Source organism: Dromaius novaehollandiae, chromosome 5 (assembly GCF_036370855.1).
Source record: "Dromaius novaehollandiae isolate bDroNov1 chromosome 5, bDroNov1.hap1, whole genome shotgun sequence".
Lineage (NCBI taxonomy): Eukaryota > Metazoa > Chordata > Aves > Casuariiformes > Dromaiidae > Dromaius > Dromaius novaehollandiae.
In genome coordinates this window covers 44,331,794-44,354,616 of record NC_088102.1, presented here as the reverse complement: position 1 = coordinate 44,354,616, position 22,823 = coordinate 44,331,794, and the positions used below count along the sequence as shown (strand labels likewise).

The following is a 22,823-nucleotide window of genomic DNA, read 5'->3' as shown; positions in this document are numbered from 1 at the left end:
GTTTTACAAGCTATGCAGCAATGCATGCCTTTTTCCTGTGACTTGAAGTTGTACTTCTACAATACTGTACTTTTGGTGCCTGTTTCTTTTGATATCAGCAATATTTGTTTACTCTTTGAATAATTACTGGCAGTTCAAGGAAATGTTTGGAACACAGAAAAATTATGGTGTTTTTTTTCTGTATATTTTCCCTGTATGATAAAGGATGTTAAATGGAGAAAAGAATTGATGTCTCTGTAGAGATTACCTTTTGACTCAGTTTCTGGCATTGACAGATACGGCATGGGCTGAGGATTGTCATGCAGGGTTTGTGAGGTCATTGCCTTCAGAAAAGAAATAAGCTTCAGAAACATCTGAGATCATAGGAGTCAGGCAGTTTTTGAGTCAAACATAACTTTTCATGAAGAACTGAGAGACAAGAAGTACAAAGTGTGTGTACCATGGAGAATGGTTTCTACCTGGAAGTTTTCCATAGGATGATTTTTCTTAGTGTTTGTGGGTTTTCCCATCTAGTGTAGTGATTTCTGTAACAGAGTTAACTCTGAGATTACTTTTATTGCTTGTATAGCTGCTTGGGTTAATGGAACAGTTACAAAGCTGCTTTTTTGGTTTTGGGCATGTTTCATTCATTGGTAAAGCAAAATACCTTACCTAACATTCGTCTCACATCAGATTCCTAGATTAAGTCTTTGTTAGTATACTGCCAACTTTAAACGGGTTTTTTTTTCTTCCATCTGCTAAAGTATTTGTTTTTCTTTTTTAGTTTAACTAAAAAATCATTTTTATCACTGAATGAGAGAAACACTGTTTCTTTTCAGACTATTAAACCACACGTGGAAGCAGAGGAGAAGCAAACAGAAAGTCGTACAGTTACTCCGCCTGCTGCACCAAAGCCAAAACGGGAAGAAAATCCACAGGTATCAGAACACATCCAGAGCTTTCTTTTAAGAAGAAAAGGAAATACTCTGTTCTTCAGAAAACAATTTTTTCCCCTTTGTTCGCTCAAAACTCCTTAACTTGTAATGTTCCTTGCATTTCTGCTGGACAGCAGTAGCTCATAAGGCTATAGAATAGGAGATCTAAATAGATAATAATGCATTACATTTTTCAGTCCTGGAATATGTTGGACTTTGGAGTCTTTTGTAAGTTAGAAGACCATAGCTTCCCTTTGATAGATCTTTCAACTAGAAGGCTTGATTGCAACACTGATTTCTATTTCTTTGAGACTTCTGGAGTTATTTTTTGTGCTGGACTTATGTCTTTATTTTGATCTGTGCACTTCCTTCATTAAGATTGGACTCCTCTAAGAAAGCCATATCCATTACAAAGCTGCAGATGTAAACCAGAGTTGCTCCTAGTAGTTTGCCATTTATGGAGATCAAGTTCTGCAACCAGCAGTATTTTTCTGGCACCTGAACTGTGTTGGTTTTTACTAAGAGCCAATCACACAGTCAGTTCAGTGCCAGATTGGATGTAAAGAAACTGCTTTCCTCTTCCCAGCTCTGCTAGCTTTGTGATCATGAGTAATTGGCTTTTCCCTATTTCTGCGCCTTAGTCTTCCCATCTAGAAAATGGGACTAATGTCTGTCCTCTGTAAAACAGTTTGACATATATGGATGAAAAGTGATTTATAGAAGCAAAGTACTATTGATAATATTTTCACTGCTTAGTTACCTATCAACTGAATTTGAATGGTCTAAGTGAAGTAGCTCCTCCTAATGATTGGAATTGACATGATATCTATATTTTTTTCTCTTTCTTCCCTTTAACAGAAACTTGCCTTCATGGTGTCTCTGGGACTAGTTACTCATGACCACCTGGAAGGTAAGAAAAGTATCTGAAGTTGGTTCTCAAGGTCTGCATTTCATGGCCATTCTGAATCAGAAGTACACATGCAAAATGTTTCTATATTAAGTGCAGTATTTTCCTTGCACAGAAGTACATTTGGGATGTGCATACTTTGGATCTAACTTAGTCTCTATTGTGCATCCTTTTTTTTCCCCCTTATTGTATTGAAAGAAAGCAGTTGCTTATGCAGCTGAGATCAGTGGTTGGGAAGGCTCAGTTGATTGAAAAGGAAATTTGTGACAATCCCACTGCTGTCTAATAGCTCCTTTATCTGAAAAGTTGTATCACAGATAATTTTACTCTAAGCCTCATCTGGATTTCTTACTCATTCCATGATTTCATGGGACTGTAATCTGTAAACTGAGTTACTAGATTATAATTGATTTGATAATTTAAACTCTGTAATATTACACAGTGAAATACAGCCTGACATTTCAAGGACTTGCATATTTCTCTACCGTATTTATTTTTAAGATCAACAAGGTCACCAGAGGCTGTTGGGTTTAGGCTCCCAGTGACACTGACCATCAGTTTAATATACTTTAGCCTTGGGATACTCTTACTTGGAGAGAGGAGGATAGCCATTTCATGAATTAGTTGAGCACTATACTTACATTCCTTGTCAGGTCTTGGTTTTCAAACCTTCAGAAATTTGCAATACAGCAAAGTTGCCTGTAATGAGCAGTATTGGTCTCCTGCAGAAATCTTCATAGCCAACCTCACATGCAAACTGTATTCTGAGGACTTTATGTGATTTCCAAACCCATTGTTTCCTAACCTGAATGTTTTGTTTTACAAGAAATCCAAAGTAAGCGACAAGAGAGGAAAAGAAGAACAACAGCAAATCCAGTATACAGTGGAGCTGTTTTTGAGCCTGAGGTACTGACCTCTTGCTGGGGGAAGTTGGCACTTTCGTCCTGTGCTTGTGTGTGCTTCTGCCATGTTGTTACCTACTAAGCTATCTCAGTTCTAACTAGACAGGCAAGCTATCATTTATAATTCAAACGGCCATTGTAACCATATGACCCCTCAGAGTTTTTAATAGTAAATACATGGGGTTGTTCTCTTGCAGTACTTGACTCCTTTTTCTGCCTTTTCCCTATCTAAAGCTGATACTGAAAGGCAGCGTGTATTACTCATACTATTAGGAGGTCAGCTTGCATATTGGCTTGAAGCAGTCCAGATGTCAGAAATAGTATAAAAAGCTAACCTTTCTGAAGTTATGTTTCAGAAAACAGGACAGCCAGTAACCTCACTTAGTACTATCCTGCTGTTTCTCAGCAATTTCGTATAGCTGTTGCCAAAAATGTTAGCCAACTAAAAATGTCATTTTTTCCCCTACAGCGCAAGAAGAGTGCAGTCACATACCTGAACAGCACAATGCATCCTGGGACACGTAAAAGAGGTGAGGTATTCTTAGATGTGTCTCTCTGCTATATGCCTCTTCCTCCATCTTGAATTTGCAGTCCTCTTGATGATTCAAAGAGCAAAACAATGAAGTACGTTTGTGCAGTAATTTTCCATGGTAGACAAAGATTACAATTTCTAGGGATTAGCACAGCAGGTTTCGATAGGTGGCTCAATGTTTCATTTCAGTTTCATTCTTCAAAAAACAGACAATAGATAGAATAAAGAGAAAGGTGAGATGTTTGAACATTGTTTAGTGGAATAAGGCTGCTGTCAGGATGCTGTTGTCAATAACTAAATTGTGTTGTTGCTGTTGAGAAGGAGGCGCCTATGGGAAAGTGTCTGTGCCATGGATAGGAGAGGAAACCTAGCATGGGAAAAGGCTGTTCCCCACCGGGAATAGAGATAGGTCCTTCAAAAGAATTTATTTTGAACAAGAAAAACTTTTTCGCTCATACTGAGCACTTCTCTGCAAACAGAGTGCCATTTGTCCTAAAATGAGAGATGATCTTTTTTATAGGTATGCAGTGTTATTCAGTGGAAATCCTTCTGCAGAACACATGAAATTTTAGGATTTAGATTATAATGATAAAACACATGTCAGAACAGCATAGCAGAGAACTTGATACTGTTTTCTGTGTGGGGCACTGAAAATCAAAACTAAGCTCAACCACACATATGTGACAATCTTCCCCTAACTTTTTAGATTTTCCACAGTTCTTAGACTCCTAATATCTTCTCTAATCCTTATTTCTGTCTAAAAAAATGTAATCAAGCATATTTAAACCCTAAGTCTCCAAAAAGTATATTATGCAAGCTGTATATTGTATGATTAAAATCAGGGAACTGTATAAGCCATGTGCTGTGTTGAATTTCACTGTCAGTATACATGTGTGTCTCTGTAATTCAACAGAAGATTCAGGGGACTGACAGTGAAATATGTAGCTTTTCCCATCTAAGCTGTTCATTTAGATTTGATCAAGACCAGTAGTGACTGAAAATCTGACTGAAGATCTTTATTCTTCGGCTGTATTGGTAGGGTCTGTTTGAATTGCTGATATTAGTCCAGTTCATATAGAACAGGGGCCTGCAGGAGGAAAACTACAGTCCTACCTAGCCCTGACCAACAACCATTATCATTTTTTTTTGGCTGCAAGGTCAAATATGCATTTAACCTGTGCTCTCCTTGAGGTACCTGTTCAGTCCAGCAGGCAATATGGCAAAACTGACGCTTCTGCAGCCATGCTGTTTCTGAATAAAGGACATCAGTCTCTAGTGCCATCCTCTAATAACCTTAAATGTATTTTTAAAAAATGATATGATGTAGGTATTATACAGAGAGAATTTTATATCTGCTCTGTGGATAAGTAAATGTTCCTTCTTCTAGTAATGATTTCTTGATTCTATTTTATAGCTCAGTGTGCACAATTACTGTATCAGTGGAAAGGATGGCATGTATTTATACTCGATACTATCTTGGACTGTTTTTGCACACTGATTGCTAATATATTGTCTTTTTTTCTCACTCCCTGTTGTGAGCCTGCACCTTGCATCAGCACCAAATTAGTAGCACACATTTTCAACTGACAAAAGATTTGGGTGTATGCATTAGTTCTGTGACTTGAGTTAGTATAGTAATATATTAGGTGAAGAGCTTATGCAAGCATGTGCCCTTGAGAGCTTTAGTTTAATTCTGGATGCTGCTGAGCATGTCAGAAATTTCAGCCATGGACATCACTATCTGTTTCCAAGGACATGCTTAGTTCTGGAACATATCCAGACCTTAAATGCAAGGTTTAGCATGTTAATAGGTATAGTGTGACAATCTGTGAAATGTAGAGTCTGAGGAATAATTCCTCGATTGTAACGCCTGTAGCATTTACAGATCCATGGGCTTCCCTGGAGAAGGGAGGCAAAAACAGTCGTTACGTATTGTTTTTGTTGTCTTGCTTTGCATACATAATTTTATGAAGATTGTTACAAACACATTTTGCATTTCTGCTAGTCTATAGAAGCATATAGGAGTTGTGGAAAATCAAACATACTTGACTGAGAGAATTTAAGAAAGAGTATTAGATTGGGGGAAGGGTTACAGTGGAAACTTGTAGAGTTACAGCGGGTAGTGCTGGGGATATGAGTCACACAACAGGATCTGTTCTTGAGATGGTTGCTGTAAGCCTAGCTTAAAAGATGTGCCAGTAGGGCAGAAAGTGCTGATCTGTAGGCAAGTGGGTTTAAAAAAAGGGGAAAGGAGGAGGAGGTTGGAATGGTGAGTGCTGGCTTCTGATAAAGGACTTCACCTTTGTGTAGGTTTAAGCTGGCATTCGATAGATAAGGAGGTACAGGATAACAGTAGGAAGAAGGAATTAATAGTAGTTATTCTGGCTTCTCTCTAGTTTTGATGCCAACATGTTTTGCTAAAAACTGAATAGTCTAATTATTAGGAATGGAAACTGCTTTCTTGGGAGTGATTCTCTGACCCTTTGCAGAGCTTATTTTCTTTTCCTTCTGAAATACATCTTTTAAATATTCTTTCCTCGCAAAATTCTGCTTAAAGATTTCTAAAAAATGTTTAAATCTTTGCTTCTGTCCTTCCACTTGTAACTTTTATATTAACTTCCTCTCTGTGCTACATCATTTCCTTTTTCATGCTAGCCAATGAGGACCACTGGCCAAAGGTATGTAAGATCATTTTCCCTTTTTTTTCCCTTTTTTTTTTTTGTTCCCTTTTGTTAATGTGTAGGTCGTCCACCTAAATACAACACGGTGCTGGGATTTGGGGCTTTGACCCCTACATCCCCTCTGTCCAGTTATCCTGACTCCCCCGAAAATGAAAAGACAGAGACCACATTTACTTTTCCCGCAGCTGTTCAGCCTGTGTCCCTGCCTAGCCCCAGCTCCACAGACGTAAGTAACTCTTGGGGAAGGGTTTACTTTTGGAAGGATACGCAGAAACAGCCATAGGGAAAGTTGTTGTAGATTTTGTTTCTTTAGTCTCACTCATCATTTGTCCTGGTTCAGTGCCGTGAAACAGTCAAGCGTTCTTTAACACCCTTCCTTTTAACTCTTACACCTATGTTCTTATCCTGTAGAGATTTTATTTAAAAGTCCATCAGTGGATTGAAACATTGGGAAGCACCAGTCATGCTAGATGAGCTCATTTCCTTTGTGCAGTGTCTGAGATCTTGTCTGACTGAATTGAGTCTGTCATCCATGAAAACGAGGAGAAGGGAAAATGAAGAGTATTACTTACAGACGATAGTAACAAAAAGTTGTGGCCTTTCTGTAATGAGAGAAAGGAGGGAAACCTCTTCAAACACCTAGGGCGGCCAGGAGCAGTGCTCAGAGTTTGCAGAAATTCTGATGTACTGGGGCAACTAAATACATCACTTCTGTGCTCAGGCCACACAACCTGCCTTGAATGAAATCTAGTCATTTTGTAATGATTAATAAAGAAGCAAGTGTCCTTATTTTAAACTGACTTAAAGATAGGTTGTGCTTTGAGTGGCAGATCTTTTCTTAAGTCACCATTATTTCATTGTTTTAATTTCTTGCAAAAACATGATGAAAAATTTGTAAGGTCAGATGTAAACATCAGGAAACAAAAAATGGAAAAAATTGAGCTGAGTTGCTGTGTAGGCCTGAAGTGACATTGTAACAAAGGGACTGTACCCTATGGTTTGAATGAAAGTGTACTGTGACTATTTAGTATGGGTAAGACAATTCATTGCACAAAATTTCTCAGGAGTTGTAGGCAATACATTATACACTTCCAGTAATGTGCTTGCCCTTTAGTGACTACTACTTAGTGGGCCCAGTTTAAAAATAAAAAGGTGCTTGCTTTTTTCTACATACCAGTGTTGCAGACTCTTTCTGCAATCTGTGTCAGGGTGGTCTCTTTCTTTTTCACGTATTATCCCATATAACTAAGGCACAGCTGTCTGAAGTGGGCTTTTAAGGTACAGTTGTGCAGCTTTCCTCTGTGCAATTGCACCACTGTAAGTGCTCAGACTGAGTGACCAGCTCTACTGACTGCTTACCAGAGGGAATAGAAACCAGCTTCTTGCCTCTGAGCTGTATTTGCTCTGCATAAGTAACAGGAATAGAAATAGTACAATTGTGTCTGAGTCATGGAAGTAAATAGATGCAATTTTGTTACATAGGGAATATGTATGTGAAATTAAAAGGTGTTCTTTTATATAGTCACTTTTGAGAGCAGAACAGTGTTTGACTATAAAAAACCCTTCCTGACAATCAAATGAATGAGACTGTGGAACAACCTCTCAAATGCAAGATGGGGCAGCACCATCTCTGGGGACATTTAAAAGTAAACAATACAAATGACTAGAAAACATGCTGGAGAATACATTTTTTGCATTGGCCCCAAGAAAAAGATTGAGTAATGTGGTAGGTCTTTTCCATCTCCTGACTTCTGTGTGTGTACTGTTGGGTCTTTTTCTCACTCCATAAGAGCTCTCAAAACAGTTTAGTGTGATATTGTCCTATTTTCTGCAGTGCCTGTCTACAGCAGGCTGAATCAAGAGTGGAGAACTTTGTTAGGGTTCAAATTTAGTTCTCAGTGTCCTCAGCTTGATGAATTTGGTTAGTATTTAATTGGATTATTTAATATTAATTAATTAATTAATTAAAATAGAAATATTTTTGAGGAGACAGTGAAAGATTATGCAGTGGTAGTTAATATTCTCTTACCTGAGCATATTATAATATAGTACAGTAACACTCTTCCCCTTCGGAATAATATATACATCTCCTTTAAAATGTTTCCAGACAAGTCATTTAGTTTATACATAAGCAACAGCAGTATTAAATCATTAACATTTTGGGGTTTTAATTTTTTGAAAGAATTTAATCCTGAAGTTCCATATCTCCATCAGTTAAGCTAATTCTGTTAGATTCAGCAATATTTGGTTTTGAATTCCATATAAAATAAAATACATATAAAAGCAGAAAATGTATTTCAAAGTCCTTATCAAAACAACATTTCAGATTTTTTTGTTAACAAAATTTGAACCTTCAGAGACAGCAAAATAGCAAAAGGGAAGTAAATATGAGGTCAGTTCTTCTGTCATTATATGTTATAATCCTTAGTAACTTAATCAGTGGGAGAGGAACGGTCTCCCATTGCCAGCACTGAGCTGGAAGGTAGTCTTCTGTTTATATGTTCTTATAAAATTGCTGTATAAGCTTGTACAGTCACATCCCTTCCTTCTGATTCGGTTTCCCCCATTTATACATTTGGCATAGTGCTTCCTTTGCCCATCTGAGTGTGGAGAACTTAGTAATATTTTTAAAAGCTTTAGGATCCTTGGTTGGAAAAGTGCTGCATAATGCTGTTTATTTAAAAACCCGCAGTATGAGTGGTGCCAGAGATGAAGACAAAGGAAAATTAGGTCCTTTTCATCTAAGGAGCTTGCAGCTTAATTAGATGTACAATACATTATACTCTGAAATACTCATGCCACAGTTTATGGATTTGTTAAAGTAGCAGAAGGCATTAATGCTACTGAAAGGAACTATTCCTGCTTTCCCCAGCAGTTATTTTCTGATCCCTTTGCTGCCTCTTGTGTTGTGCCAGCACCAACATTTCTGAGGCCCCACTGTGATCTGCATAAGGGAACTGACGTAGCTAAAATACTATTAGTCTTAGCCCAGATCGTGACCTGGTCTGGTTTATTTTACAGCCGCACGCATTCTTGTGCCAGCCTGATGCAGGGGACAGAAATGACTGCCTGGGTGTATAGAGAAGACAGGATCACATCTTTTGGCAGAAAAGCCGGTTTATGTCATGTTAAACTGGGTCTACACAATTAGTGGATGGTGCTAATATAGAAAGATCTGTTTATTCTAGATAGGATGGAAAATGTTGCCTGTGGTTACAGCCTCCAGCTTTTAGGAAATATAAATTGAAAACATGACACGTGTGCCTAAGTAAAAGGTTGTTTTGAGAGTCTCAGTAAAAACAATGTAGCGGTTCCTCAGACAAATACAGAAGGAAACAGTATTTTTGCCCATCTTTAGAATATTTTTATGTTCATTTTGCTGAGAAGGTCTAATTCTTATAGGCTTTAGAATGGAAATTTGAAATTTACCATTCGAATAATCTTTGTCTTTAGACAACCTAGTGCAAATTACAAGTTTGGCCAAGCTGTCAGCACCAGGCGCTGCAGCTCAGAGCAGCCTTCTTGCTTTTCTCCCACATCGCCATTCTCTGAATGACACAGGTGAATTTTTGAGGGAGGATGAAGCAGAAGCTTCAGGAGGAGAAGGAAGGAAGTGATGCAGTAGGCAGGGGTTGAGCAAAACTTTTTCTGTGTGTCTGCTAATTGGCCGTGAATTACTTGGTGATGTGTGATTCTCCGTCACAGAGTAGCAGCACATTCACCTGGAGGACAGCAGTTGCCTTTGGCAGTCAATCACTCAGCAGCAAGAATAGCGCAAGACTCTCCTCTATTTAAAAATCTCCATCCTAGTGGTGGTTCAGGCCTCTGGTTACAAAATGCCTTTTAATAGTAAACTTTTTATATCAGAACAAAGTTCCAATTGAGAAGAGCTTTAGAGAATGTTCAGATTGTAAAATCAAGCAGGTAAAAGTTAGGAAACACCAGAATTATTATTTCCTGTGATACCTTAGTTCACTTACATCATACATATATTTTATGATCATCTTTATTTACATGGCCATACACAATTTTTGGCACAGAATATTTAGTTTTCCCTTATTTTGCCAGTGTAGTGTACATATAAATATAGATATTACATGTTCGAACACACAAACTACATATATTTCTGATCTAATACTGTATTGTTTAGTTCTGTTGTCTGAAGCCAGCCCTGTTGCTCTAGACACTGTACCAAACTAAAGAAAACTGTTTGCTATTTGAAAGGCTTTTGGTTGCTTTTCTCTTCTCTTGGTGCAAAACAAAAAGTGACCTTAAATCACCTTTTATACTTCTCTGTTCTGAAATTATTCTTCAGTCTTCTTGGCCTGTAGCACACATCAAAGCAGCCCTGGCGAGTACAGCTCTAATGCAAGTCGGCTGCCTGTAGGCTTCACAGTGCAGGTCCAGAAGCTGGTTAGTGGGTGCATGTCACAACATAGAATCCAGCCCCCATCATACATATATTTATTAACTGTAAATAAAACCTGGGATATATCTTGGAAATTAAGCAGTGGCTGGGATTTTGGTAATCCTAGTTGCTAATTCTTAGAAAGTGCCCTGCGTTTTGCATTATTGTTTTAATCAAATGAGAATAGAACTATGGACTTTGTGCATGTGTGTTGCCACTCCAACTAGTTCCCCAGGACTGCACACTAACCAGCCTCATGACTTGTTGTTTTTTGACATTCTGTTGAATTTAGAAGTTTCTAAGTCTAAACTTCTAAATGTCACCCCCTCAAGAAGCAGCTATATGAGTCTCTTGTTTAGATCTGTTTCTGCACGATGTTAGATTTTGCAGTGTTTGGTTTTCAGCATACTAATAACCCCCAGCTAGGTAACAAATGCCTTTGTTGTGTGTGGCAATCAAAAGCATCTTAACAACACGTAATTCTCTAGAATGAAAATTTTCTTCTAAAATGTGAGAATTTTCCTCTTAAACTTTTTCTTAGGTTGCAGAGGAGTTTGTTTTAGCTTATATGACATATTCTGCCTGCCTTCTTTTCCTTCCTTGTACTTGCAGAATGCATGATAGAGCAACAGGTTTTTACCAGCCTAGTTACACAGGTCACTTCACAAGAGGCATGAAATGTCACTCATTTAATTCTTCAGTTAACACTGAAAAACACTTTGGCATTAAAGGGTGAAATAATACTAGAACCTAGCTCTCAATGATCCATGGGAGTTATGGAACCAAAACATGGCACTGGAAATTCACTAAAGATTGATCCTTTACAAAACAGAACGGCAGCATTAACCTTGGGAATTAAGAGAAGAATAGCATTCCCTTCAAAGAAAAACCTCATCAGCAATAGAGCCAGAAAGTAGAAACCTTAGTAGATTGCTTGTGTGTCATTCTTTTAATATGTTTAATATTTTATACACAGTAGAGATTAGTGCCATTTTTCTTGCCTGGCAACTTAATGCGTAAGTGCGTGGCCAAGTCCAGTATCATTCTAAGATGATGGAACTTATTCACACAATGTGAAAAGACTGTACAGCTCAAGATGAAACATTGCATGCATTGGTCTTTCATGCAAAGGGAACAGATATGCACAGTTTGCCTCATCATACACATCTGAAGGTTGTGATCTTGCAGCCCTTGCGTGTGTGAAACTTTGGCTGAAGTCCCCTAGAACTATGTATCTGAGAGACTTCCAGATGGGACCAAGGATATGTCAAGTTGCCGGAACAGCCCACAGGTAGAAGAGAGGGGAAGGCATTTGGATGCCCCTTTTCCAGCTCTGTGTATTTTAAGCCATTTTTCCATAGTGCCTTTTTACTCAAATGTCCACAAAAACAAAGGAAAACAGAAGAAAACTGCAAAGCACGAGACAGGAGTAACAGGAATAAGAGAGAGAGAAAAAAGTGACAAAAAACAGACCTTCCTTTCTGGGGAGTTAATGGCTCTAGAAAAGAACTACCTCTGATGATGATACGATAGTAACTAAACTTGTATTTTTTTAAGATTCACTGTCAGTTATGTTTTAAATTCTTTCTAAAAAAAATCCTTATTTAGAAATAACTCATTGTATCCATTTTGGCTCTCAGCCTATGTTAGTGATGAAACTGCTGTCTGTAGAGAGTGACAAAATTTTGTGTCACAGCTTTTTTGGTGCAGCTTGAGGTAACCTAAGTGAAGTGAAAAGAATTGTCTCAGAAAATAATTACTTCTATTTCATTTACAGTCAGAACACCATTTTCTTCCAGTTTCATTGTTAAAGGTGACCTAAATCTTTGACAGTGTTCTTTTAAGTTTGATATCACTCGGTTGGGGTTTCTTACATACTGTTATTGGCAAGAGGCAGCCTCATCTGCATTCCCAAAGTGGAGTTGTGCTTACATCCAAAAATGAGAAGGGTTAAGATACTGAGTAGCTTATCAGTTTAGGTTGAAAAGCAGAGGAAGGAGGGAATCTTGAATACAACAGGCTATGGGGTAGCAGTTATTAATAGAAGCTATGGTAATAAGTGTTTGCTATGACATTTTATCTTGGGAAGACAGAGGAAGTAGTGTTTCTGACATCCTGACCTGTTTTCTCATTTCACCTCCTGAAAAGGGTATAACCATTTGGAATCCCCTTAGCAATAGTGTGTGCTATAAAGTTTGCATTCAGCTACGATGTAGATGTCAAAGGTCAAAGTTCACTTTTTGCCTCTCTCCCTCTCTCTCTCTCTCTCTCTCTCACCCTCACCCTCACCCTCACCCTCACCCTCACCCCTTCCCCTCAATTTTATAGGGCGATATCCATGAGGATTTTTGCAGTGTTTGCAGAAAAAGTGGGCAGTTGCTGATGTGTGACACATGTTCACGTGTTTATCACCTGGACTGTCTGGACCCGCCTCTGAAAACCATTCCCAAGGGCATGTGGATCTGTCCCAAATGTCAAGACCAGGTATTGTTTGACAGACAGGGAGAGTTACGTACAGTGCACTACAAAGATTATTCTGAGTTAAAGAAAATAACCTTGACTTAAAATATAACCTTGGCTTAACCTTGACTTAAAAATAACCACTTGGCTTACTCAGATCAAGACAGCCTGACACTAAACAAATCTATTTGATCTGTAATAAGGCTTGTGTAAATTTGATCAAATTCGAGTGCCCGCAAATACAAAAACTTAAGTCCTCCTTTTGTGCTCCCAGACTTGAGGTGTCTTATTTGTTACCCTTGTATTTTTACTCTGCTTTTCTGGGGCAAAGCACATAAACTTTTGGGAAAGGTTCTCTATGACCACAGAAATTTTGTTGCATGTTTTAAGTACTTTGTTTCTTCAACAATTATAAGTATATTCTTCTGGAGAAGTAAATAGGATATTTGCACAAGCCTACCTTCATAGACTGAGAAAATACAAGCCACTGTTTGCTGGTATAAATCAAACATCAGAGGGGTTGTCTTCAATGATGTCTTTTAATAGTATCATCTATCATCAGAATAGTGATGATAAGCAAATAGCTTGGGTCTTCTTCCTTCCAAATCCCTCTCTGAAAGTTCACAATTGAAATGAGTAGATTGTATTTTAATATTTCTTCCCTAATTGCACTGACATTACAAAACAAAGAAGTAAGCTTCTGTTTGCATAGCCCTTACATGGAACTCCAGAAGTTGCAAAGGATTGCTGTTAATAGCAGTCTGAAGCTGTTAGCATTCTGTCTAATTTAGCATACTGCTTGGTAGCCCATGCAACCTTCTGTTAACCAGATGGTAAAGTAAGAAAACAGCCTGATATATGATATGCTGTTCAGAAGAATGAAAACGCAAAATGCAAGCGACTTGGTCAGTAGTTGCAAATGAGGAGGGAATGTTTTAACTCCCCCATTATTGCTCTTCCTTACTCTCACCTTCTCCCTTCTCTTTATATTTCTCTGATTAGTTACCACAAAATAAGGAAAAAAAAAATCTGAGTTATTTCCCTGTACAGTGACTGAGTCCTCTATCTTCTGAGTCACCTCTCTGATTTGCATATCACAAAGACACAGTATATGTTTTTCCTCTCTAAATAAAGTTCCTTAGGAAGGAATACATTTCTGATCTTAAAGACATGAATGATGCTTACCCTTATAAGGAGGTTTTAGCAAGTGTATTTAAAGGTGATTCTAATAAGAGAAGGGAAATAAGACAGTATCATGTTATATTAGCAAGGAGGTGTGATATTTGAATGTATGGTGTGGAAACTGCTCTGTGCCATGAGAAGTTTTCTCCCATCGGAACAACTAAAATCAGCAATTTGTCTGAACTATGAAATCACTTTTCTTTCTCTTGGCAAGTTTGACTTTAGATATACTATCTCTTCCTCTTTCAAGTTTTTAAGTTTCATTAGTAACGTTTTTTTGTGGCTAGGGAGGGAGTTTGAGAAAATGCTGGCCTTTGTGAGAAACAGGCCTCCTTTGTGGGAGCTACAGTACATATAATGTATGAATACTGGTGAATAATTCCTTCTCTTTAATCTCAGAAAGGTCTGCAAAGCTTAATGTTAACAGGGCTGAGACTAATGATAGGCATGAAAGAAAATCCTCTGTCTTCCTCTCTTTCTCTCTCTCTCCTTTTTCCATTCCTAGAGATAGGTCGTGTACCAGCTAAATGTCTACACACTTTTCTTTCAGATGCTAAAGAAGGAAGAAGCAATCCCATGGCCAGGAACTTTAGCAATTGTTCATTCATATATCGCATATAAAGCAGGTAGGAAAATGGTGAACAACACTTGTATTTCACTTGTAATACTGGAAAATGTTACAAGGGAGTAGGATAGAACAGTATTTCCTTTACAAAAGGAGATCAAAGGGGAAGAACCTTGGTCACTCATAATATGAAAAGCGCAGTCTACGTATTTGTTCAGTTTTTGTGATGCTTGTTTGTGCAGGTGAAATTTTAGACGTGATTCAGTGTGCAAGTTGTTGAATTGACTTTAAACACAATTACACCCTTTACATAAAGCAGATTAGAGCCTCCGTCTACAGTGTGTAACAGGAACATTTTAAGTATTATTCCTTGAGATGATTAATATTCTGTTTTGCAGCAAAAGAAGAGGAGAAACAGAAACTACTTAAATGGAGTTCAGATTTAAAACAGGAAAGAGAACAACTAGAGCAGAAGGTCAAACAGCTCAGTAATTCTATAACGGTGAGTATTGCTCTCCCAAGTGACTTTGCAGGTGTATTCTGGTATTTCTGGAATACAGAAAAAAGGCTGTAGAGTCCATGGACCAGATCTATCTTCCACTGGATTTACTGAGAATTGAATGAGCTGTTCCCTCTGCTTTTTTTAGGACCTTGGGCAGCAGGAATGAAATATAGGCAACATATACTTACACTGGGTGACTTACGCATGATGCATACTGGCGCTATATTGTAGACACACAATGACCTATAATGTCAGCAACCCACAGGATTATTGTCTGTGGACAGTAGAGAAAGTCGAATTGTCCAGTGGCTCACCTCAATTTGAATGGTTGAGCCTGTGTGCATAGTAGAAGTTACAGCCTTCATATGTTTTCCAGCTGTTATTAATACAAAAGTGAACGTTTACTCATGATTGGCTCTCAGGCTCTTGACATCTTGCGTTGTCAGTCAGCACTTGGACAAACCATGCATGCCTCTAGATTATATTATTAATTGGACCATGCCATACTTCTGACCAGAAGCTGTAGTTTCCCTCTTAATTTATAACAATAATTGGAACATACATATTAATTTGTTGTTTTTTCTCACCTTAGTATGCACATCAGGCTTACGAGTTGTCAGTGTAGTTTTAAGCCCCTCCCTTAGCGTAACCACAGAATTAAATATACTGTAATCTCTTATGTGGCAGCTTCTGTAAGGCTGGATGTATATTTAGATTTTTTTTTTTTTTTTTTTTGAAATACAGAAGCACTTTTTGGTCTGCCTGTCTTTATCTCTTAGAAGAAATGTAAGTGCCCCATGCTTAAAGACCTCTAAATGCTGACATTACAAATGAAAAGGTTGCTAGTAAAAAAGTGGTAAAAGATGCTTGTTAGCAGTTCTGGAGACTGTCGTCTTCTGTTTAGTAGTAGCTGGGCGTAACCTGAGCAGCACTAGAGTACTGCATTTCAGTAATGTACACAGGCAGATGCAAGCCTTTAACAAGAGAGATTGACAGTAGGTAAGGAGAATTGTTTATTTTCTCTGGTCTACTCATCGTTTATGCTTTCACTGGAACTGTCCGAAAAAGACACATTTGAACCAATTTTTGTGTGTTTTTATGATGCCATGAGCTGCTTGTGTGAAACCAAGAGTATCTGGAGATCAGTGTAGATAAAAGGTGTAAAAAATGTAGGAAGGTTGCCATCTCCATGTAGGAACCTGAATGTCATAGACATAAAATAGCTGCCACCTCCTTCATTGTGAGAGTTTCAAATATAGATATCAGCAGTTTTTCACCTTTGAAACATCATTTGTGGATTTTTTTTAAGTTATATTACCCTGACTCTAATCTGATGAGCTAGCTACGATACTGCAGCTTCTAAAGAGAAAAAAAGTGGCCACAAAATAAGATTTTCAAGTGAAGAAGTATTTGTTTTTCTTTTGAAGTCCCCTTTTATTTATTGAGAGGAGGAAGTGATGTTCCTGCTAAAATGTATGTGAAAGCAAAGGCTGTGTCCCATTAGTAGCACTCATGCACACTGTCAGCAGTCAGCTGCAGTACGATGCCTGCGTTTGCAGATCTGAGCTAAAGAAATTTCAGCAATGCAATGCTAATATAAAACTAAGAAGAACATATACTTGGAAGTTTTCCTTCAAAAGAAACACAAAAGGATGGAGCTGTCTGTGTTGCTTTGCAGAACACCTTGGGATAAAAGGGGCCATAGCAGCTTTTGTACAGGCGATTTAATTCCTCAGCAAGCAAGTGTGATTTCTCCTAAAACACAGGTCTTAGATTTGATGTCTTCTAGGGCTGGGAAAGTGAAATTATAGCTGCAGTCTTTTCTGCAGCATTTAGATCTGTGATAATCATATTCCTTCTCTTATCTTCTTTTATTCATATGAGGGTAAAGCTTGAACTTACTATTGCTTTTCTGATTTGCTGCAGAAATGCATGGAAATGAAGAATACCATCCTTGCAAAACAGAAGGAGATGCACAGCTCCTTGGAGAAGGTAAAACAACTGATCCGCCTCATCCAAGGCATTGACCTTTCAAAACCCATAAACTCTGAGGTCAATTCAGTAGCCATCTCCAATGGCATGGACTCCACTAACAATACTAATGCTGCCACCTCCACCTTAGCCCCCTCCCCTTCCCAGAGCTGCATGGTGAACTGTAACAAGGGCGATGAGACTAAATAACACAGTGAAGTAAGAAGGAGCCAAGGGAGGTGGCAGCGAGGAGGAGGAGCAAAATAACGAAACTCTAGAAAAGCAAAACCGGATTTCTTCTGGAAAGTGCAGAATTCTTTAGTTCTTTGGTTCCAGAGAGAGCGCGAAGATGCTTGTGCCAGGCGGCACCGGAGTTTGCCAATTGATCCTTCTTATTCTGTGTGTACATGCAAAGTTTGGATCATGTTACATGAATAGTGCCAGCTGGGGGTTCTTTGCCAGCACCATGCCAAGTGAAATAATATATTTACTCTCTCTATATTTTACACCAGTGTGTGCCTGCAGCAGCCTCCACAGCCACTATAGGTTTGTTTTATTTTTGTTTGGGGTGAGGAGCAGGGATGAGGGAGGAGAGCAGGTTTTAAATCCTTATTTGCAGAACAGTTTGTTTAGCTAGGGGAAAAAATAAACAAGTCCAAAGAGCCTGTGGGCTTTTCCTGTTTCTAAACTCTCAGTACTATTAAACCAAAAAAACAGAAATATAAATTATCAAATCCCAGTGCCCAGAAGGGACAAGTCTATCAAATAAGCAGTATTTACTATTGTTTAGACAGGAGATGTATAAAAGGAATAGAGATGGACTTTTCACTGAGTAACCAGCACATTTGCAGGCTGAGGATCTAGTGTCCCAACAGCTTTGGGTTAATCCTATTTCTTCACATAAGACAAAAGAAATGCATTGCAGAATGGGTTTGGGTCCTCACACTCGTGCAGAAAGCCTGTGTTGGGAGTGGGAAAATAGAGCGCCAGAGTGGTAAGCTTGGAGTGTTGGATGGAGGTGTCCCAAGAGAAAATGTGCATCAATTACTTGAAAATGAGGTTCCAATCCTTTTCTATATTTATAAACAACATAAGTATCCTGAACAAAGTAGCACATGACCCAGATGTGTGAACTGAACAGAGAAATGTCCTTTTCTTTCACTTCCTTTCTCTTTCTTTTGGTAACAAGAACTAAATAAGGAATAGAAAAGCTGTTTTTCAGGCTGACAGTCTAATTAAAGAGGTAGATGGGACCTTGCATGGTATAGATTAGAAGTAATAGTGTCAGTGAGATACAGTGAGTCTTTGTGAGTCCTTGTGTCATCGTTTTGGGCACTGTTTTTTTATGCAAGGGCAAAATCTTTGTATCTGGGGGAGAAAACAACTTTTTTAAATTAAAAAGGAAAATAAAAGATATTGAGGTCTTCCTAGTGTTACTTAAAATAAGATCAAGGTAAGAAACATTGTAAAAAAATTATAAAAGTGCTATTTGTTTCCTAAACAAGTGATTTCTATTAAAAAGGTGTCAGAACTGGAGAAAATGCTGTGTACTTAGAATTTTTTAACACAGACTTTGCTTATTTATGATGACATTCTGCTGTGTTTGTGTTTTAAAATCTGATGGGACAGTTTCCATAGATTATACCATACATGCTACTGGCTACTCTAAACTGAATCAAATCCTACAGTGCTGGATCTCACCCCCACCTGGAGGATCTGCCAGGCTTGTCTCTGCTGTTACCGCATCTCCCCATTCTTTCATGTGTTTGTAATCCAGAGAAAAGCATTGGCAGTATGCTTATTTAAGGCTTTTATACTTTTGTAATATGGATTGATTAGAGCTTGGGAATGAAAGACAGTGAGTTTGCTGGACTGAAATCACCTTCTGTTATATCTTCTTATTTCAGAAGTTTATCTCTTTAATATTATCCTTTTACTCTAGGTAGCAAAGCTGGCCCTGTGCTTCCCATTACTGTGGGCATTGTCTCAGTTTAGAGTGCTGATCCTGATCACTTTTGTTTCCATTGGAATACTGGCAAAATTCCCTTTACTTCCAGTGGGAGCAGAGTTGGGCCGCTACATGTTCTGTCAGAGGCCCAGAGCACATGTCGACTAGCAAGGCACACTTGCTCAGCTGATGTTCCTAGTGGAATAGTGAAAAGGCTTGCATTTCAAGGATGCGTTTCTGAGGAAGAAGTGAATAGTCCGGACAATACATAGACTGAGAGAGGCTCTTTGCTGCCACAACTTCTGTAGGATTTTTGGAGTTGTTTCCTTTCCTCTCCTTTAAGTTGCCCTTCTGTCCTTTAAAGACCTTTATTCCTTGTATAGAAGTGAGTGTGCACTATTTTCAGCATGGAGCTCAGAAACAATACCCTGAGTACTTAGGCTTGTCTGGAGCTTGGGAAAGTGATTCTTATGCACACTTCTCAGCTAAGCCTGTGATAACCTCGACTCCGTCCTTAGTTGTTTTGAGTTCTGTTCTGGAACTAGTCGAGCTGCAAGTATAAGTTAGCAGAAGTGACAGCTGGGCAAACAACATCAAAACTGATCAAAGACAAAATTTCTTTGCATCAACCCAGTTAGCACTGGAATTCATTACCACAGGGCATCAGTGGGCCAACAACCCATAGCATTTAAACATAGAACTATGTATTTGAAGCAATGAAGTGAAATAATAAACTGAATATGAGCCTTCTTGCTTTAGAATATAAGCCTGCAGCTAACTGCCAGATACTCAGGAGAAACTTCCTTTCTGGCCAGGTTATTCTCTACTTGGTCACTTGCCTAATTCCTGCGTCATCTTCTGAAGCATCTAATATGTTCCTTGTAAGAGATGGGATCCTGGAATAGTTGCACTGAGTCGTAGTCATTCTTGTGTTCTTATCTCTAGTGTTATTTTCTCAGCTCTCCTGGAAGCACTGCACTATTTTGGGGTAGCAAACTATGACTGAAGGCTGACAGTCCTCCTGTTTTCTTTGCTGAATCAAGGGGGGATGGAAGTGAAATTCAGTGGTAGCCACATTTAAATTTGAATGCAGTTAACCAGCCAGGAGTTGTTAAAACAGCCATTACTGCTTTTCCAATGCATCTGCTTGTCTCTAGAATCCCAGTAGGTAAGTGTAGACTTACATCTCCCTTTCGTTACAGTGTTTGTATTATAGACTATAAAAGCGCACCTTGTGTTAATCATTACCTGGCAGAGAAATGATCTTAACTTGGGCTTTTGATGCTGCTAGGTAGTTCTCTCTCCCTGATCCTCTTTGGACACTTCCCTTATTGACTCTGCAGCAACATCAGTCAGTAGGCAAGGAGCATTCCCAGGGCTGCACTTACACTGACAATGCTGCTGCTGCATAGACACAAGTAAATTGGGGCCATTTCTGCCCAATTAGAAACAATGGAGCGGAAGGGGAATTGGCATTTGCTAAATAGAGAAGAAAATGGGGGTTTTTTCTAGCTGCTGTAAGAGGTTCTAGTCAAGGAATAAATTTAAACTATTTGACAGCTTTTAAGCTCAAGCTTGTACTGAGATCTGCTGGGGTTCTTTTCTTCGTCATGTAGTATTTCAGATAGACTGAGTGTGTATTAAAACTTCTGCTCTTTGGGAAGCTACCGTAATGGCTGACAGTTTGTATTTCCAAGCCACCGTAAAGATATTAACTAATTCGTATGTCATTGCTTGTCATTGGTGGGAAATAAGTGACTTTTAAATCTCTGTTATGAAGAAGGAGAAGATGAGGCTGCAGAGGAGGCTCATATCAGAGATGTTGCTGGCCTTCAGCCCAGTGCTGAGAGCCTTAAGTCACCCTGCTGCTTTTGACTGCTCAGAAATAGCGTAAGAGTTGCAGTAATTTTTCCCTTCTTCTTGCAATCTGTTCTTAAAAGAGCTGGAAAGGAGCGGTGTGATCCAAATGTGAGAGTGAGCATGTGACCTGGCTAGAACAATTAGTATTATCATTAGTATTATTATTATCTTTGTTTAATGCAAGCTGTACAAAACATAGTAAAGGCAATACTTCTAGGGATTGTTGGTAGGCAGGGTGAGCAGAATCGATGATTCTTTGAGATCATCACTAGCCAGGAGTTATCATGGTGATAGGATAAACTAATGATTTGCATGCCCAAAACAAGATTTTTGTCCTTTGTTGCAAACAAGTTTCTATTCATGGGGATATGAACTAAAATCTGCTGACCTAGAAATTAAAGAGGTGATAATTTTATGGCAGATCTGTTAGCTTTGTTGTTGATAGGAAAAACAAGATTGTATTTTATCCTTCTTAACTGATCTTCATATAGATCTTCAGATAGAAGATTGGTATTCCAGCTGTCTAGAAATGTGAACACTAATTCTGACTTCCTTGGCTTCAAATCATCCTTTTCCATGAACTGTGGCAGAGACAGCCCTTGAGAGCAGCATAATCAGCATTTAGGAAGACCCAGAGTGAAATCTCCCTCTTAGTCTCACCAAGCTGTGGCAGCCCACAATGCAGGGAGTAAACTCTGACATTTCCTTCTGATGTAGACACAGTGAAAAATATTTGTAAGTTTGTAGTGCACATGTTTCTCCTTCCTTTCTTTTCCCAGCTGGGTTGCACCATGCTCTCTTTGTTTTTGAAGCACTAATGATGAATATATATCTTTTTAATGAAACCCATTTTTTAAAAATCACATTCAGATGTCAGACCAAAATTGACTCTTTTACTGGGGCCTTCCCTGGTACCATCAGCTGTTCAGGTAACCACTGAAATAATGATATTACACTTCTTGGTGGACCATGCCCCTTTGGGCAGAATTGGGTATGTCTTGTCACACTGTTTTGACCCTTCTTCACCTCTGTTTGTCCTCCTTTGGGGTTCTGAAGATCTAGGGCAAGTTCAACCTTGCTGGGTTACTGCAGAAAATTTTCTGACAAATATCTAGAAATTCTTCAGAAGAGTCAGGAACCTGGAGAAAGAGGAAGATGTTTTGTCATGCTAATCATTTGGTGTTTAGGCTTGCCTGGTCAACAAACTACCTCAGCAAAGGCAAGCACTCTCTGGATTCTGTAGTTTCTGTCATTCAGAAGGCAAAACGTCTCCAAAGGACGCTTGCGACAGCCAGCTAGGTGCTGGTCTCTAAATGCATGCAAGCGAGCCTGACAGCAACATGTTACTCTGGATCCTTGTTTTCCGTGATCAGACCTGGATCAGGGAATGCCCTGAGAATGAGACGGGATCAGGGAAACACAAGAGCTGCAGACATCTTGTATCCAGATTATTGCTGTCTTACTCAGATTCTTCCTTAAGCCTCAGACATGTTTGTTACATCTACAAAATGGAATGTAATAGTTGAAAAATGTGACTCTTATTATCCCCTCCCTTTAGCTTCCATTTTTCCCATGTTTATCTTTTATCTGGGACAAGAACTTTCTGCATCATTGTGTCTTGTATAGGCTGAGCACATAGTTGAAACTTGCCAATAAAGAAAATTATTTATACCATGCACTGGTAAGCTTGATAATTATAGACCCCTAATAAGACAAACTCCTCTCCTGGAGAGGTTAATTTAAGATGTGGGCTTGTTTTAGAAAACCAAGACCTCACCTGTGTGAGGGCTTGTCTGTATCTCTTATCAGTATTACCAAACCATATGAGTAGTGAACTGAAAACAAGCTAGCAGAGAGCTGTGAAAATTGCTGTCCTGTGCAAGTCACCAGAATTTATCGCCTGAGAACAATCAGACCGAGCCTTCTCCTCTCCCTGTGCCGGAGGTGGGGGCTGCAGGGACAAGGAAAAGATGAGGAGCCTCTTTATAAAA

At 38.8% G+C, this 22,823-nt stretch overlaps 1 protein-coding gene across 10 annotated transcripts in view; it reads left to right on the top strand.

Moving 5' to 3' along the window:
* The window catches only part of PHF21A (PHD finger protein 21A), a 140,661-nt gene extending 118,155 nt beyond the window's left edge, over nucleotides 1–22,506 (top strand). For 7 of the 10 annotated variants that reach the window (XM_064512647.1, XM_064512646.1, XM_026107499.2 and 4 more), the window contains 9 exons: nucleotides 819–917; nucleotides 1,773–1,824; nucleotides 2,648–2,727; nucleotides 3,193–3,253; nucleotides 5,999–6,162; nucleotides 12,673–12,828; nucleotides 14,537–14,612; nucleotides 14,950–15,053; nucleotides 16,980–22,506. In XM_064512647.1, coding sequence (XP_064368717.1) covers nucleotides 819–917; nucleotides 1,773–1,824; nucleotides 2,648–2,727; nucleotides 3,193–3,253; nucleotides 5,999–6,162; nucleotides 12,673–12,828; nucleotides 14,537–14,612; nucleotides 14,950–15,053; nucleotides 16,980–17,234 — 1,047 coding nt within the window. In that variant the 3' untranslated portion in view covers nucleotides 17,235–22,506. Of the gene's footprint in view, nucleotides 1–818; nucleotides 918–1,772; nucleotides 1,825–2,647; nucleotides 2,728–3,192; nucleotides 3,254–5,910; nucleotides 5,934–5,998; nucleotides 6,163–12,672; nucleotides 12,829–14,536; nucleotides 14,613–14,949; nucleotides 15,054–16,979 lie in introns of all 10 variants that reach the window. The other 3 variants (XM_064512650.1, XM_064512648.1, XM_064512649.1) reach the window with 2 other exon arrangements.
* Nucleotides 22,507–22,823: the final 317 nt, after the last annotated feature.